The sequence below is a fragment of the Rhinolophus sinicus genome, linkage group LG10 (assembly GCF_036562045.2).
Source record: "Rhinolophus sinicus isolate RSC01 linkage group LG10, ASM3656204v1, whole genome shotgun sequence".
NCBI classification, from domain to species: Eukaryota; Metazoa; Chordata; class Mammalia; order Chiroptera; family Rhinolophidae; genus Rhinolophus; species Rhinolophus sinicus.
This window is the reverse complement of record NC_133759.1, coordinates 105,952,359-105,970,898: the sequence shown is the minus strand read 5'-3', so window position 1 is coordinate 105,970,898 and position 18,540 is coordinate 105,952,359. Positions and strand designations below refer to the sequence as shown.

At 38.3% G+C, this 18,540-nt stretch overlaps 1 protein-coding gene across 4 annotated transcripts in view; it reads right to left on the bottom strand.

Moving 5' to 3' along the window:
* Nucleotides 1-775: 775 nt before the first annotated feature.
* The window catches only part of CPEB4 (cytoplasmic polyadenylation element binding protein 4), a 55,869-nt gene continuing 38,104 nt past the window's right edge, over nt 776-18,540 (bottom strand). For 2 of the 4 annotated variants that reach the window (XM_019741467.2, XM_019741485.2), the window contains 7 exons: nt 13,510-13,533; nt 11,600-11,773; nt 6,937-7,026; nt 6,448-6,566; nt 5,816-5,930; nt 4,483-4,664; nt 776-2,012 (listed from right to left, as the gene is read on the bottom strand). In XM_019741467.2, coding sequence (XP_019597026.2) covers nt 1,785-2,012; nt 4,483-4,664; nt 5,816-5,930; nt 6,448-6,566; nt 6,937-7,026; nt 11,600-11,773; nt 13,510-13,533 — 932 coding nt within the window. In that variant the 3' untranslated portion in view covers nt 776-1,784. The remainder of the gene's footprint in view (nt 2,013-4,482; nt 4,665-5,815; nt 5,931-6,447; nt 6,567-6,936; nt 7,027-11,599; nt 11,774-13,509; nt 13,534-18,540) is intronic. The other 2 variants (XM_019741476.2, XM_019741494.2) reach the window with 1 other exon arrangement.

The window sequence follows — 18,540 nt, the reverse complement described above, 5'->3', positions numbered from 1 at the left end:
CAAATGCTTCCATTTTGACCTTTGGAACTTAACAGGTATATAGTTCATTAAAGCCTGTATTAAAAATAAAGGACTGCTTTTCCTAAAGATAATCAGTAGGGGTCATCAGCCAGGTGGTTCCACCGTAATGCTGGGGCAAGTCTTTGGTTTTGAAGGATCTAAGATGGTTCTGTTAGGTAGCACAACTAGCAAGATTGCCATTAGGCTTTGTTTTGTTTTGTTTTTAATGTTTTGCACACTGATTATAATCCTTTTAATGGTTGGTAGGGCATTTAATAAGAGAAAGTCAATTAAAATGAAAGTTACTTCCATGACCAGGGCTTCAAGAGACTATTTTAAATTTACCCCTGAAGCATACTTTTCAACACATAATAATAACGTCTTTCAAAGCTAGAATTTTATTTATAGTAAAGCATGCATTACTTGATGAAGTTGGCACTTCAAACACCGACTATGTCCCATGCTAAGTTCTGAAACTGTAATGTTATTTTATTTTATAGGAAGAGTAAGATAAACATACGTACCTTTGCACAGATTTACACAGTTACTTAGTTCAACAGTGCAAAACACTTTGCAACTACTTAACTTTTTTTAAAAACTTTTTTTTCATTTTCTATGTTACAACTAAATTACAGGATACCCAAAGTAACTTTAAATCTAAAAGTAAGCCAATCAGCAGCCAATTTGTATATCGATTTTTGTCTTCCAGTTTTGGCTACGAGTGTACTATAACACAAAATCAAAAACGATATCCTTGAGGTATCTCTAGATGGGGTTTCTGTTGTTTTTTTTAAACGTCAAAATGGAGAGCAAAGGCTGACACCTGATGAGTGTTAGTAAATTAGGATATAGAGTTTATATATAACATCAAAAATAAAATTTATACATTTGTTCTTCAGGAGAGGAAATGCTACTTTTCCCACCAGTTGTAGTTAATTCTAGCTTTGGTAGGTTTCCTGGGGCTGTGACCAGATAAGTGAGTTTAAAAATAAATAAGTGCACTCCTTCAGCCGTAAATTTCCCCAATTTTTACATTCTACAATTTTAAAATTGTTTCAAAGAAAATAAACCTAGCTCTGCCTACTTTATTGTGTTTTTTTGTTTTTTGTTTTTTTTGTTTTTTCCTGTTCTGATGTGGTAACTCTGAGGCAGAATGAAATTATATTCAGCCTCCAAACCCTTAAAATGAGTGATAATGCTGCTTCAATCTTGCTCATGCATTTGTGTTTGCTTTCATGCTCTTTCCTGTTAATAATTGTTAACTTCCTCTGCTGCTGTCAAAAGAATAGAAAGGGGATGGAAAACGAGAGGCAGGAGAGAAAAGGAAGGAAAAGGCAAAAGCTTCCCTGGGGCACAGTGTCAGGGCAGACTGATAGTGTTACTGGTGCATGGTTATTTTAATAAAAGTATTCTTATCTGTTATATTATTAACAATAATTTAATTAAAAAACCCAAAATACTCTATTGTTTCATTTCTCTTTTAATATTTCTCTCTCCTCTAAGAAAATGTTGCAGGCAGTTTGGATCCTCTTGCTCTCCAACAAGAGAATAAAACTTCCAGGCAACATGATGGCAATACAACAAAGGAGTTCATATGTATTGTTTTCAGTGACACGAGAACCTACAAAACCCCTATACTATAGGCCATTCTTTTCCTTATACTATTGTTAAGTTACAGACTGCTATAAAAGGGCATGCCAGCGTGAAGAGGTTGAGGAAGGGGTGAGAATTAACAGAAGAGTGCACTTATTCTGGGGCCTGGAAACGAGCACTGCAGACGCCCTTTAGTTCCAGCGGAATGAAATATGTCGAGGACGGTCGCCGCCTTCCTTCACCAGGGGCTTGTGGAATTCCCTGCCAGCGCGAGAATGAATAGCAGCCCAGCAATATTCACAGTAATACTGCAAACAGGTAACATTAGCGCAGAAAAATGGAGCAAATTTCCCCCCACAACGGGCCCCCTGACATTCATCACACAGCTGATCATCCAAGACATATGGCTTCACTTCCACCTGCAATCAAAAATGTAAAAAAGGGGTTTACATTTTCAGTGACTGGACCAGGCAACTCTTACAGTGTGTACACACCTCCGTCTCCTGTCTGAATGACTCTGTGCCAAGACGCCCACTAGGAAGGCTCAATAATCCTCTTACTGAAATGAAGAGAGTCCACCTTTTAGGAACCTGCTGAGGTTTCTATACCCATCACTCTACACTTTTGTCTTATTAAATAAACGCTTTTCAAAGGACAAAAGGATTCCACCAGAAATTTTAAAAAAGTGAAGGCAACTGTTTAGACTAGTACATTATGAAATCAAACCCACAGGAGAGGCTTCTTCATAGACACAAACTGTCATTTTAATTAGTGGACCTCTGTGTTCACCATATGTGGAATTATAATTTAAACAAAACCAACTAAGAGCTTCCCAGTTCCATAAAACAGCACTTCAATGTTCCAATCAGAGGGCAGAGGCCTGGTTTCAGCGTCACAAGCTTCTGAGCTGTAATAAAGCCTGGGGCATGGTTTCTATTTGCAGTGTACACATCTTGGGTTATAATCACAAAGCTGGAGCTCTGGGAAAACAAGATGCAGCCATAATACAATCTAAAACCCTGCGCTGCTCTTTGTCAGTAGGAATGGTTTACTTGAGTTTAAAAGTCAAAGGTGAATTTATAAAGTGGGCCTGTTCCGGTGTTTCACAGGCCAAACTGTCATTTGAGCCTCTTGAGCATTAAAAATAACCTGGCTATTAATTCACCAGTGAGAAAAGTGCTGGTTATTTTTAGTTTTGGAGAGGCTCATGGCTGAAACTCCCTTACACAGACTATCATTATCACTGGTGCCATCCAGTTCTGACAAGCGGGCCTGACAGAGGTTAGCTATGACAAGAGGAGAAGAGTGACATGGAACATAGGAAGAGCAACATGACTAAGGCATTTTGGGCTCTGGCCCCGAGGGCCTTCCATAATATCTACTGAGTGGCAAGAACGCTGGTCGAAGAATTTGATCATAGAGGAGTAAGTCTGAATTTCTAACGACTAACGTTACAACTCTGAAGGCTATGCTGGAATGAGGCAATAAGGCAGGAGAGGCTGTTTAGTCAGATGTACATATTTTTTAGTGTGAATAAAAGACAAGGAGGCATGTTTATGTACACTGCAGCTAATACTGCCCTATCCCTCCATGTTTATATTAGAATCTACACTTTTCTCTTCAGTATATGCACAGTATGGTTCGATGACCACTATGACCTTACACTTTGTACTGTCACAGAAGTAGAATATACATGAAATGAAAAATAAGCAGCACGTGTAAACTACTATTGACCTGATAGTTTCTACATGACAAACAGAACAGCACAATACAATCAATCCTTTTGAGCACAACGCTTCATAGCAATGGACAGCTAAGTCAGCCCTAACGAAAGAGCCCGTCTCCCATGAAATAAGGAGCTAACACCAGAATGTAAATGAATGCATTCCGTCCTTCATATCAAGAAGGTCTTTCTATGAGGAAAGAAAAAGTCAGCCGAATTAAACACTGAGCTTCCTAAGGTAGTTGATTCACATTCTGGTGAAAATTCCGATCTCATCACAAACTAGGAACAAACTGTTTGCCTACTGGCAGTCGATTCACAAACCGACTCTGAGTAGCGCCAGTGTAAGACAGAGTCCCATCTACCAGCCATAAACTCACGGGGATGGGGACTTCTTGTCCTAGGCACAAAAACGTTTGTTGAATGCATGGAACACAAAGACAAGAAATAAATCTGCGAATGCAAAGAACCAAGATACAGAATGGAACACAGCGTTTCAAATACATTAGGAAAGAGAGGAAAGGATTCTCTTTGAGGTTTTCTGCAATCGTTTGATTCAGAGGATAAACTGAACGAAGAGGAATCTGAGGTGTTGGAAGGAGCGCTGACTAGTTATCACCTCATTTCCAGTAGCAGGACAGATTACAAGTGAAGAGGTTGTGATTTCTTCTACTTCACGTGCTCTAATGAGAGAATTCTAAGACATGCAGTCCTAGACATGAATTTATTCAACCATTTGTTGCACAGGGCGTTGGAAAATAGTGCTTACTGAGGTACTCATGATGTCCCAGGGTGAAAAAAATGGTCAGGAGACCTCAAGGGCATTCATGCCGGTATAGGGATGTAACGCAGCACAAAGGATTTGGTAAGTATTTACTGAATGACTAACTGAATAAATGAATGGATGTAGGTGACAGTGCAGGAAAAATTAAATTGACTCAAGTAAATTGATATAGTGCTCTGGTCAGGCTACTCAAAAAACTAAGAGATAGAAGAAATCACAGGAAATTCCTACATGCGTGATACAACATACATCTAAGTGGTCCTTCAGGCATAACTGTCAGCTGTCAGTTTACTGTCATATAAAATTCCCCCATTCCAGGCTTGTTAATGGCACATTTAGAGGGCCATTTCTAGAACTTTCCAGAATGTAGTCTAGGACTTACCCGTTTATCTATCTCTCCGTGCTGCAGCTGAACAAAGCGGGCACTGATAGCAGCTATGTAACTTTGTTGATTAGAGAATGCGACTCGCCCGGCTCCTTTTGGGTATTTCAGCTCAGGGTCGGTATCAATCCCAGCATAGCACACACCACCATACAGCCGATCCATGATCATGGCGAGCTCCACTAAATAACAGAGAAGCAAAGAAGGTATTTGAAACCAGGAAAACTTATCTGCCTCACCAAAGCTTTCATCAAAAGCAGGTCTTCTATACTCTGAGCTCACGTCATTATAACAATTATTTAAAATCAAACGTTATTATAACCAGTTGTCCATTGTTTTAAGTTTTTTCTATCTTTTAACTAAAGACAAAGGTCTGCTGGGTGTTTTACATATGTTCTCTTTTAATCTTCACAGCAACCCTATGAAGTAGGTAGTGATTTCTTCAGGAAACTGAGGCACAGAGGATGATCAATCTGTCCCAGGTCACAGGTGGTTAAGTGACAGTGCTGGGCGTGGCACCCTGGTCTGCCTGCTCCGTACCATGCTGCTGCCATATATTTACCAGTTAACAAGGTATTATTTAATATAAATAATAATTTGAACACTAGAAAGCTGATTGGTAGGCTCTCTGTTTGGAGGTCCTCCTAGCTTATTTCCATCAAAATTTTGTTACCTTTCCCCATAGTCTCGCTATTCACGTTTTTCATATGAAAACTTGAAATAATGAATGTATCATTTCTCCATGAAATGGTACAATTCTGAAACTGCATTCTTGTTCATTTTATGTTCTTTACCACTTATACTATTAAACCTCAAGTTAGTTAGTTGGGGATGAAATTCTTCTGTAAGTACTACTCTAAAAACACAATACACTGCTAAGAACCCTATCATATTGCAGAGCTCAGTAAACAGCAGATAAGCAAATCAGGACATAAGCACTAAACATCTCATACACAATCTGTTCTTGAAGGGTGGCGTCTCCTTTTCAGATGATGAGAGAGGATTACTGGCATTCTGACACATCACACAAAGCACTTGGCATTGGTTACCTCATTTAACCCTCCAAGAAGCTCTATATAAAGTACATCCAGTTATTACTCCATTTGACTGATGAGGAAATTGAGAATTAGAGAAATTAAGTAATTTGTCCAAGGTCACTCAACTATTAACTGGGAGCAGAACACATGAATTCAAACCCATACACTTTGATTTTAGAACTCGCACATGCAGACCTTAACTCAAATGCTTAGAGAATTTATCCTGAAAAGCCTTTATAAGATATTTCTTATGCTAAAGGAGAAAGAGGAGTTTCCATTTGTCTGTTCAATCATACCAGCTCGTAACGGTCGAGGAACACCACCAACAAATATAGTTTTTCGTGGGTCAAGGGGCTGTGAACCATCCATCACAAAGTCACTGTCGCTGAGATTCCAAGGTCGAATCTGTACCTAGGAAGTGTGCAAACCGAAAAAGCTCATTCTCAGAACACTTTATACGGAAAAAAGTTTAAAGACGTTGCAGAGTATTTTATATTTTTAAAAGCAATAATCCACATCATTACATCAAAGCAATAAAGCTGTAAAACTAGAAAAGACTTAAAAAGAATGTGTTCCAACCCTTCATTTCATTTTTAAGAGTAAGCTGAACCAAAGTGGAAATTTAATTGCCTATTATAAGCTAAATCTATTTTACAGAAGCAATTCAGCTACTTTACCAAATGCATTATCAAGTGAAGTCTTTTAATAGTAAAGATTTACCAATGTTTTAATTAACCAAAACTTCAATGTCAAAATAATATGCACAAATATACAGAAGGTCAATGCTAGAGTTGAAAACAGTAACAAAACTTGATTTCTATTCTACTCACAAACGTGTCAATTAACAGAAACATCAAGCTGTCTGTGGGTTTTTCAAACAGAGTAGAGATGGAGGCCAAAACAAGAAGCTATGCTGGGATGCACTTACTGGCTTATCTTTGATAGTGGGACTTGATACACACAGGTAGAGTTTTCCATCTTCTTCAATACACGCATCAATGAGAGCCTGAACAGAGCTTTCGTCTTGAAATAGCAGAAATGCGTAGCCTGATGAAAAGGAAAAAAGCTTATATGGTTTCCTAATTTTTTTCTAATTCTTCAAGAGAAAGTTAGTATAAACAAAAATTAGGGAAGGGAAAGGAGTTAAAAAATGATAAACAAGAATTAAAACTTAATATTACTATCCAAAGGCTGATATTATCAACATTAAGTTCAGTTTGATATCTTGAAACATCTTTTGGGGTAAAATTAAATTTGAATTGAAACTATATGTTAGGTAGAAATTTTAAAGACGCATTTGGGAAAATATGAGTTTAACAATGGCAAATTTTCCAGTGAAGATAGACATTTATGAAAATGCTAACCATTAAACAATATAAGGATAAACTGTATGTGTATACTGAATCTTGAGAATTACCTTTAGGAGGAAAATAGGATTTGCTCTCTGCTTTGTGAGGCCAATCCACAATCAAAGGGCCAAAGCGACGAAAACTAGCTGTGATCTCATCTGATGAACAAAGCAAAAAAGTAGATTTAAATATTTTAATGATCATTTGGGGAAGTAGTTTAGAAAAGGCAGTTTCAAACCTACTATTTACAAGAACAGGACCCAAAACTCCTACATCCCTTCATCTAGATCCCTCAACTGCTAATATTTTGCACACTTGCCTTCCCCTCTCTTGCCTCTTTCCCTTCCTCCTTCTAGCTATACTCATGCACGATTCTACCTACCTACCTACCTACCTACCTACCTACCTACCTACCTACCTTCCTGTCATCGTTTTCTGACATGACACTTTATAACCCAAAACATAACTGTTGGAACCTGCTCAAAACAAAGTCACTTCCTTATATTCCACGATATAACCCTCCCAATCAGGAAGTCAATTCTTACACACTACTACTACCCAATTCACAGAACAGACACCATCCAAATTCCAACCTATCCAAACAGTATCTCTTTTCTCCTTTCTGATCCAGCACACCTGCTGCATTTAGATGTCATGTCCCTAGGGCTTCAGTCTTCTTCAGTCAGGAACAGCTCCTCATTCTGTCCTGTCTTTGACGTCCTTGACAGTCTTCAAGTTCACAGACCATTCATCCTGTAGGATGGCTCTCAACCTGGGTGTGTACTCTGCTTCCTTACAACCAGACTCATGCTATGCATTTGAAACAGGATTACCACCTAATGATGCTATGTCATCCTGTCCTAACTGGGCATGTGAATCTTGTCACCTGGTCATGTTGGTATCTGCCAACTTGGTGTTGTGTTACCACCAATATCCTATTTCCCCATTGCTTTGGCATGGACTGAAGACTCCTGCCTGCACCAGCTACCACAGTGATAGCTGCCAAATGGTGAGTATCTAATCTTATCATTCCCTCTGTATTTACCAGTTAGTATTACGAGTGTACAATAAGAAAGAGCTTTCTCTTCTCACTCATTTATTCAGTCACGTATTTGTATCAACACAGACTTGTTTTATTCAATGAGGTATAATCCAGTTCTCTCCTTATTTATTTTGATGCTCAGTTCGTCTCCCAAATTGTCCCTGATTTGGCCAGTGGAAGTTCTATGTCCTTTTGCACTAGCCCACCATTCCAGGGTTTCTCACCCAAGAAGGTACTCCAGGCTCTCACCTTGTTCTTTGTCTGCATAGCCCTAGAATCAGCTTTTTTTGTTTGTTTTTCTTCAAGAAGTCCTTTCAGCGACTAAAGATCATTAGAAACTAAGGTCTGGGTACTCCATGTGCTCATTGCTAGTGAATATTCATTATTTCTAAGTCTTCTCAGTGGACAAAGCTAGGAAATACATAAATATATACACACAGACTCGTTTATGACTATTTCTGTATCTGTGTGTGTTTATAAAAATGAGCTCATATTGATACTTCCAATTCCACTCCAACAGTTCATGGTTCTTTAGTCATCCCCCTTTCCATGTTTGTAAGCTCCCTTCTCACAGTGAGAAGCCTAGCTCCCGTGAGCCTCAATATACCCACCTCCTTGCTCAATGTAACCAATCTTTCAGCTACCCCAGGAGTTTCTGCTACCTCTGCCTCTGCCTCAGCGCCCGCTGCCCTGATTCACTGGACAGCACACACACTGCTGCCAAAGCCTCTGAGCAGGCAGCCCCCCACCCCACTCCCCACCCCCACCACCCAGCCTCACACACCCTCACCAATCGACTTCCTTGGACACCGTATTTCTGAGCCTTGCGAGGAAGGGAAAGGAAGGCAAGGAAGACTTGACCGCATTTGACTATTAATTTAAAAGTACTACTTATGTTATACTATATATTTGGACAACTAACGAGTAGACTATAGGGAAAAAATGTCCAAGGAACATCTGGATAAGACCTGGGAGTAGGGCAGTACAGAGGGACAGAAAAGAGAGACGGGAAATATGTTGAAAATCCAGGTTGGTGGAACAATTTTGAAAGCATAGCCCATTGTGCTCTGAGACCTGCTCTACAGAACCATTTAGCTCGTGTGAGACTGGTAAATGGGGGAATGACTTCAATGTAACCTGGAAGTTACTGGTTCACAAAGGATTTTTCCTAGGCTACGTGAGCTAGCATGGTGGGGGTAGAATTATAAGGTTCATCAGGTGAGGAAAAAGTCCCGAGTTGTCTGATGTGTAGGCAGGCACCCTCTCGGTTCTCTTAATAAGAAAATGAAGACTGAACACAGCATCCAGGGCTCTCCTGCCAACCAGGTGGACCCCAACCAAGCAGGGCTCCCACCTCCTGAGAGTCCGTACTTCTCAGGTGCTCACAGGTCCACTTCCACCTGTGTTGTCTCCAAGCTTGCAAGCGAGTATTTCTGCTCTACCGGTTTGATGCATTTGCAATGTTCCTTGAGACAGCCTCTAACCTCTGCTACATGAATTGTCCAAGCTATCTCCAAAGGACCACAGCTGACCCTTGAACAACACGGGATTGAACTGCAGGGTCCACTTATATGCAGCTTTTTCTCAATAAATACTATAAATGTATTTTCCCTTCCTTATGATTTTCTTAGTAACATTTTCTTTTCTCTAGCTTACTTTAGTAAGAATACAGTACATACAGCATATAAAATATGTGTGAATTGACTGTTATCGGTCAGGCTTCCAGTCAACAGTAGGCTATTAGTAGTTAAGTTTTGGGGGAATCAAGAGTTATACCCAAATTTTTGATAGTGTGGGGGCAGGGGGAGGGTTGGCACCCCCTACCGGCACCTACCACGTTATCCAAGGGTCAACTATAATTCTCTTTTTGTTAATGCTTCTGGTACAAAGTTCATTGGGTTTTAAACGATCTTCCTCCAACACTATTTTCCCCATAAACCCTGTGATTTTTAGAGCATAATTCTGCAGAACACAATGTTCTTTAGGAATACATACTTCACATCATAGTAGAAAGGCTTGCCAACCTAAATTGCTACTGACTTATCAACATACTTGGTCTTAAGGATAAAGCAAGATGACTAGCACAATTCCTATTAATTTTGCTCAGTTTAAACTACCTCCTTTGCCAAATTTGTCAGATTTACCTGTGCCTCTAAGAATCTTAGGAACGGTCTGTTTAAGGTTGTTCAGTAATTTTCCAAAAAGGTGTGGGTTATCTAGGCCAGAGGAGTTTATCCCAGGCAAGGTCAGGGAAGAGTCAGTCTTCTCTCCTCTTTTTGTATGCAGGCATATAATTTATTCATCAAAGACCATGTGGGTTTCAGGAGTGCTAAAGAGTTGACCTTAAAGGGAGAAAAACCCTAGAATCCGAAATACTAAGGAACATGAGGATTCCAGTCAAAGAAAAGAAAAGGTCACCCCAGGAGCTTACTAGAGTGGATAATACTGTGATGGGACGTCAGCCCAGGACGAAGACTATGAACACACGCTCTGCCCTTTGAGGAAAGGAGGAGATTGATTCAGGCTAGCCGGAAATTTCAGCACAGCTTCCACCAAGACATTTTATTGTACATTAAAAAAAAACCCAACAACCTATGTTTATTTCAATCTTTGGCTTTTTGAAACGATTTTTGTCTCAACCTTCCAAAAGAATGATCTTCTTAAGGGAAATAAGGTGGCTCAATACATTTAATCTCAGTCTAAATGGGACATTATTAAACCTTATTATTAGACCTTATAGATTTTGAGAGAAAACTCTTTTATTCTCTGTAACATTAACTAGTTTACTTCCATTTCCAGTCAGGACACCAAGACAAAAGAGATTAAGGGAAAAAGCAACCAAAGACATATAGCTGCTACACAGTCTGCTACTTTGATTTTTATTAGGGTCACTTACAACCACAGATGAATAAAATACTTAGGGACAACTAGTCCTCTAAATCTTTGCATGGTTGGCTCCTTATTCAGGTCTCAGCTCAAATATCATTTCCTCAAAGAGAATTTCCTTAACCGCCTACTCTAAGAAGACTCCCTACTATGTTGTATCACACCACCCTATTTTCTTTTAGAAACTGATTCTCTGCTCTTTTCTTGCACGCTTCCATGTTTTTTATCCGCTTCCCCCACTAGAACGTAAACTCTCTGCATGCAGGGACTGTCTGCCCTGCCCACTACTGTCCTCCAGCCTACGAGCCGGGCATGGCAGTTAGGATGCAGGGAAGGTTTGACAAGTAAAAAAACACAAAATAATATAATGCTCATAGTACAACTGTAGGCCATATTTTTCAAAAGTTCATACTTAATCTAAGATTGCAAACTTTTAAACATTTATGGGACACTCTTAAAAAGGTGGGAATAGGAAAACACATCATTGATTTGGCCCAGGAGGCACACAGACAAAAATGCAGTTAAGCGCCTCCGTCTGCCCACCGCAGAATCCTGGAGGTTTCACAATGTTTACGCTTTTTCATTTAGTCCAGCCACTTGCTTCAGCTGGTTCACTGCTCCCCTTCCTCCTGTGAACTAATCTCATACACCAGGCTAGGGAGACGTGAAAAGAGCACAATGCAATCAAAACTGAGCACCTGGAGCAGGTCAGACTGCCATTATACCAGTAACCACTATCTACGAATCACCTACTGTGTGCCGCAGTCTGTGTACCGTGCTATTAATACTTGTTTTTAATATACCTTCATCGATGTCAGGAGGTAATCCACCCACAAACACCTTGCGAGAATATCGTTCCACTCGTTCTCCATTCTGGTGAGTGAAGCAGTGAGGGGAACCCAGGCCACTATGGAGAGGCTGTTCCCCACGGCCATCGTCCAAGAATCCATCTTCCATTGGAAACAGTGAAGACTGACCTGGAAGAGAAAGCAGCAGAGAGAGCTAACAGAAAATGTTCCTGGCCACTGATTATCTTGCACAACAAACGAGGACAGCTGATTCAACAAAACTGCTGCTTTTGTATTTCCCACTGAATAACAAATAGGATTACTTACATATATGCTCTTGAATTCCTATCCCCTTAAAGTCCCATTGAGTCAGAGAGAAAGTACAGGGTTAACTAGAGGGCTGTTCAGCTCTCCCACTGGGATCCAGAAACTTCTGTGAGTAAAATGGAAGTACAGCAGAGAGAACTCTTCTGAAAGCAGCTGGCAGCAGACTGCACTGCCTGGGCAGGGCCCCATGGCCACTGGCAATCTAGGCGTGCATGCTAAGAATTGGGTTTGATTGTCAGATGCTAGATCACTTAACATTTTTTTAAAACATCAAATAATATAGCCTGTACAATTTCCTCTAAGAATGTCCTTAAAATGAACGTGTCCATTTTTAAAGTGAGTACTCATCTTAATTTACCTTAACTAATGGGAGATCATCAAAACTCATTTCATGCTGTTATCTAGCTTCACTGTCTCGTCTCCTAGAAGTTAAGATTTTTAGGCATGCTAAAGATCTATTTGTTTTCAGTTGAGTAATAATAAGCTGCTATAGATGCTAATTCTCAAAATTAGTCATAAAGTTTGCTGTTTGAAAATCATGTCGTGTAGGATACGTGAGCAGAAAAGACCAGACATGCCAACGTAGCCACTAGTCTTCCCATATTGCCCTGACAGCAAAATGCAAACTTTTAAATCAGAAGCAAAACCCAGAGCTACAAATAACTGCAGAATCTCTCAAGCACTCTTTTGTCCCTTTTAGGCAGCCAATTTCCTTCTAGGTACTAGACAAGGAATTTGTTAATGGATCCTCCAGAACTGTATCTTAAGTGCTCTTCCATGATTGAAACATTCCAACGTCTTTTCACTGCCACACTTGTCTTCCTTTCAACTTTCATTACTACACACGAATAATAACAGAATATTTGTTATGAATTTATCCTGTAAAACCACAGCTCAAAAAAGTTATATAATGAAGATGAAAAAAACGACTATAAAATTGGAGGCTATTTCCTGAATGATCTTCAAACATAATTTCCATTTTGAAGCTGAACTATTTGACTGTCTTGACTTTCTTGTAAAAAGGCAAAACTATCACACACGGCAAAAATCAGGTTTACTTAGGCACCTCTAGGAAACGATACTTTAAATTTTTCTAAAATTTCTAGAGCTTCCCACCCGACCCCATGTTTGAAATTTATAGATTCATCATTTATTTAGCTAATCTCATTTTAAACCAAATGTATTATGCTGACTTGGTTAAAAAAAAAGAGTAGACACAAAGTATTCAAGCATAATTGAACCTCTAATATAATTAGGTATTTTGAGATGAGTCAGACTGTATTTTCCTGTTTAAAGAGTCTTAATTTTTTTCTCCTACAAAATTCCTTTCAGAAATATAAAAGTAAGCAAGTCTTTAGATATAAACGAGTTGAGGTTATAATACAGTAGGGAAAGTATTTTGATTCAAATCTAAATCCTATCATTCTGATCCCTTGAAATTAGAACATCTATAATGTCAATTACAACGTGTCAAATATGCATGGATCAAACTTAGGTTTCATTCCCCCTCCTCCCTTCCCCACAGGTTAGAAGCTGAGCAAACTTGTGTCCTTTGCAAATATAACTGTACATTCAAAGGTTAAAAACAACAATGTTACCTCTCCTTCGCCCGTATGTCCTTGCTGCATGTCAAATGAGAAAAAAAAACACACAACCTTTCAAACATTGTAAAAGAATCAACTGTGATTTCATCTACCAGCTTTTGAAACGGAAAAAATTCAGCTATATATAATTTTGTCTCAAAAACAAAGAATTTGGATGGTGAGAGGTCAATTTAATACTTTCTTTTTCAAGTTCTTCAAGGACACTGTAAAGCTGTATTGAACCTTATTTGCTTTCAGGGAAGCCTTTTGCTGTAACTGTCACTCAGGTCCTAACTAGTATGAAACTAAGGGAGAACGTGACAGGATCTACACCAACTACACCACATTAATCTTATTTTCTCTCAGAATTCCCTGCTAACTTGCAGTTCAGTAAATATTACAATGTTTCATTCTTGGCTTTTTCACCACTACAGGATAAATAGGAATCATTTCTCAATTAATCCATAATAAAGAATATCAACAAATGAAATCTTTAGGTAACTTATAAACTTCCTTTTCGCCAAAGGTTTCTTGTCAATAATCAAATCTTCCACTATGCTCCAAATGTTGACAATAAAAGGCTTGGTACTGTATGGCCAAGTAGGCTGTAGCCAAGAAGACAAGTATGTCAATATACTTATATAATTTTATGTACTTCACTGAATACTCAAGAAATGGCAGCATAAACTTTAAATCAGAAAACTCTTGAGAAAATGTTTTCCCTGAAATAAATTGGCCCTTCTAAGCCTAGCTGTTCCAATACCTCAATTCTATCCAACAAACATTTCTTGAACGCCTCATCTTGCTAGGCACTCTGCGGACACAGCACATGCCCTGATGCCACGGCCACATGAGCCAATGATGACAATGTGGCCTATTTGCTACCATAGTTATGCGATAGGTGCAACAGGAACAGAGAGCAACTGGGTTTGATGAAAGAATCAGTAAGAGGAGAGTGTGGCATTTGAGGTGGACCTTAAAAGGAAAACAGAGACAGGGCATCGCAGGGTGACAATGGCGCCAACAGGGATCCTGTGGTGTTCAGTGACCAGTGCCCAGGACAGAAGCACATGGAACAAGTGGGGTCTTGGTCGGAGGTTAGGTCTAATCAGGAAGCTGAGATAGGTTTTCGAATTAGAAGGTAGAATGACATATTTAAGAAGTCATTACACAAACTGGTCAGGGTTTTAATTCTTAGCCCACTAGGTAAATGCTAAATAAGCATATCTCAGATCTGAATTATAAGCAGTACCAGAGTATACTTGAGATTTCAAAAATGTATCTCTCTGCTACTGAGTAAAAATTTTCTAGTCCCCATCAGAATTAAAATGAATACTATTTATATGTTTATTTACTTTTATTTTTACTTCTTAGTTTTGATTCATAAAGTCCTCAATGATTTAATGTTCAGTACTAACAGGATTCAAGAATGTGCTAACTGGGCTGGAAACATTATGGCTATAAATTTTTGTAACTTCTCAATGCATGTTGTTATTAGGTCTATTAATAAATACTTTATTTTCAAAATGTCCTTACAGGACTGCTTACAAATGCCCTCTATTCATCATTAAATTCCTTCCAGTAAAATATTCCACTAATCTGGGATGCTAGACTTGCAAAGAAAGTACAGAAAGACTTATCATGTTATTTTGATATACTATATATAGATTTCATTATAAAAATGAAAATATTTATCTCTTAAAAAGTATCTTTTCTCATTTGTTGTAACATTTGTCACAATCAAAAAAGAAACAAACTATCCACAATAGTGATACATCCATAAGAAATACATAGTTTGCAGCCATTTAAAAAATATGGCACATGTGCTGGTACTAAGATGTTGTTTGTATGAGGTGCCTAAGTGTCTACTGTATTATTCTTACCGTGTAAATTTGAAAATAAAGAAAATATAAATAGATATGTGGGCATACGCACAAATCTTTTTTTCTAGAAACAACCACAAGAATCTCTGGGGAGAGAAATTGGAACAGGGAAAGAAAAGATTTCACTTCTTGTTTTATCCTTTTATTTTTTGTACTATTTAAATGTATTATTATTGTGTACACTTTATTGCTATATTTTTTTAATGGTCCCTTTTTGGTTTTCTTGGTACTTACATTAGAAACAAATGCTGTACTAAAGAAAAGTATCCTTTCCTAATTCTGTAAAGAACAGGACTGTAGGCCATGAGGGTTAAAATTTCCTAGGTTTTCAGAGGCCACGAAAGACTGCTCCTATTCGGGCGCCCCGGCCTACCTCAGCCCCCCCCCGCCCCCCCCATTGTTCCAGGGCTGAGAAGGCAGACAGCAGGGCTGTTTGGAAGAACAAGGGGATAGCGCTCAGATTAGGTGATGTTATCAAGTAACTGATGCTTCTTGTAGGACTAAAAAAAAAAAAAGTATGTGGGGGAATTAGTCAAAATAGTAAAGTGGTTAAAAACACATAAATCAAAGGCTGGAAGGAAGCTAAAAGGAATGAATCTGTAAACAAAAGAATAAAGATGTTAGAACCAAAACACAGACAATCATCACAAAGACCGGGGCATACAATTCAACAAAGATGCAAAGAATTATTTTAAATTATTTTATACATCAACCCCTAATTTAATGAAATTACTGTCACAAAATTATTTTAGATTTATGTTTAATAGAATTTCCTATGTCAGATTGGCTTGCATTTCTACTAGCTTGTTAGTACAACAGTCACAGAATGTTGATGAGATATAGTAAGTCTATGAGACTATTATTTGCAAAGAGCTATCATAGAGAAGGGCAGAGACTATAACTAGTTTCTGCATAACTGCTAACCCTCAGTTTCTTATTTATAAAAATGGAGAGCTGATGAGAGAATAAATGATACCACATGTATATATGATGGTCAGTCAGATGCTCAGTAAATAGTAATTTTCCCTTTTCTCAAAAGTAAACTCGTATGTATATATTCTTAGGTTGGTCTTCAACAGTTACTCTCAGCTTTTCATTATTATTCTAAGGCTAACAATTGTAAAGCACTTTAGAATTTACAATATGTTTTCATATTATCTTTTTCATGAAGGGATCTTTCAACGTGCTCCTTATGTGGCAACTAGAACCATACTGTATACATTTTCAGTGACTATAATCTACATTTCTCCTTGGTAAATTATACCCTCCCTTTTCATAAATTTCTCCCCTCTACCTCACCCCTTAAGTGAACGAACAATCTTCCTCTGTTCATTCCAAAGAACTATAATTAAGAGATGTTGTCCTACACTAACCTTTAAAAGATCTCTTACTAATCTCCTCTGAGACAAGCAAATATTTTAAATGATGCTTCTAAGTGAAAGACATCTACAGAGGAAAGGAAATACGCACAAGTCTGTTAAAACTTAATATATTTTGTTGTTGTTCTGTAACTTTTCCTGTTGCAAGGTTCCTTTTTGAAGCAGCTAATCATGAGGGCTAAAGCAGTGGAATGGGAGGTTGGAGAAAAAAGTACAACACATAAGCACTTTTATAAAGAGGTGGTAGTGGCTGCATGTTAGTTTTCTTAGGCAAAATAAAGCTCCAAGCTGGATAAAGGGAAAATTAATGTTTTAATATGATGTCCATCTCTGAGCTAAATCAAAACATCAGAGGAAGCTGAGGTAAACCAATGTATGCTTGACACTCCTTTCTGACTTAGCTGAGAAACGGGAGTAAATTTCAGGCTTGTTTCCATAACCATAAAATGGATATTATAACTATACTCCTGTTACATAAGATTTAAGAAATCTTATTATGTAGAAAGAGGTATGTTATTGGATGAACTGCTTCCTCTCCTCAAAGTTCATTTGCTGAGGTTCTCACCCCCCATTCCTCAGAATGTGGCTGTATCTGGAGAGGGGTCTTCAAGGTTACATGAGGTCAGTGGGGTGGGCCCTAATCCACTATGACTGTGTCTTTATAAGAGGAGATTAGGATAGAGACGTGCACTGAGAGAAGACCACGTGAAGACACAAAGAGAAGACAGCCATGACTAAGCCAAGGAGAGAGGCCTGAGAAGAAATCAACTCAGACTTCCAGCCTCCAGGACTAAAAATTAATTTCCGTTTAAGTCACCCAGTCTGTGGTAGTTGTTATGCCAGCCCTAGCAAAATGACACTGTATCTAAAAAGTAGCTAAACTGTTTTTTATATATATACATTTAGGATCCAAGGATTCCCTCCCAAAAAAATCTCTACCATTAATAACCCGGCAATAAATTGAATAATTCCCTAGAATGTGCACAATATTCTTTGCATAGTTATCGTTTATTGTTTGTTGAATTATACTGACAATGTATTTAAAAGACATGATGATATATGAAGGTCACTGCATAATACGAAAACTGATAATTGAGAGTGCCACCCCACCCCCAAAATGTAATTTGACCAACTGGATGAGTCAGCCCTTTTAATCTTCATACACGCAAATTCCAACACCATTCCAACATAAACTGATGAAGCGGATAGAACTACTGTGAATCTTTTTTATTTTTACTTATTCAGGATTTAAACCCACTTCTTTCCAAAAGGCTTTGAGATTGCTTGAAATTTTCAAAACACGTTATACAATAAAAATCATAGTCGAAATTCAAATGTTCATGTGAGAAAGAGAATAAACAGCTCTTTCATCTTTTTGTCCAAACAAAACAAGAAATGGCTTTCAACTCAAAAGGGGCTTGGAAGAAAAAGCTCTGAAAGTTACAGTTGAAACAAAGTAGAGCAGCTATATAATCACCTTTCTAAAGGCTTTAAAAAGCAGAACAAACTATTTATGTTGGACAGGGAAGAACAGCTCCTTATGGTTCCTTAAAGTCTTAAAATTAAATAATGAATATAAAGCGACACAATGTGTTAGGCTTTTATTTTCAGTTGGATTAAGATGCAAAGGGACTGCATTTGAAAGTGGATATATCAAGTATTAGGTTGTCTCTCTTAATAACAGACAAAGAAAGCATGTTCAACCACAGACAATTTTTACAAATTCATCTTAATCCCTTATTTTGTGTCTTTTTCTTGTAAAACTCTAGCACTAACAGTCCTAA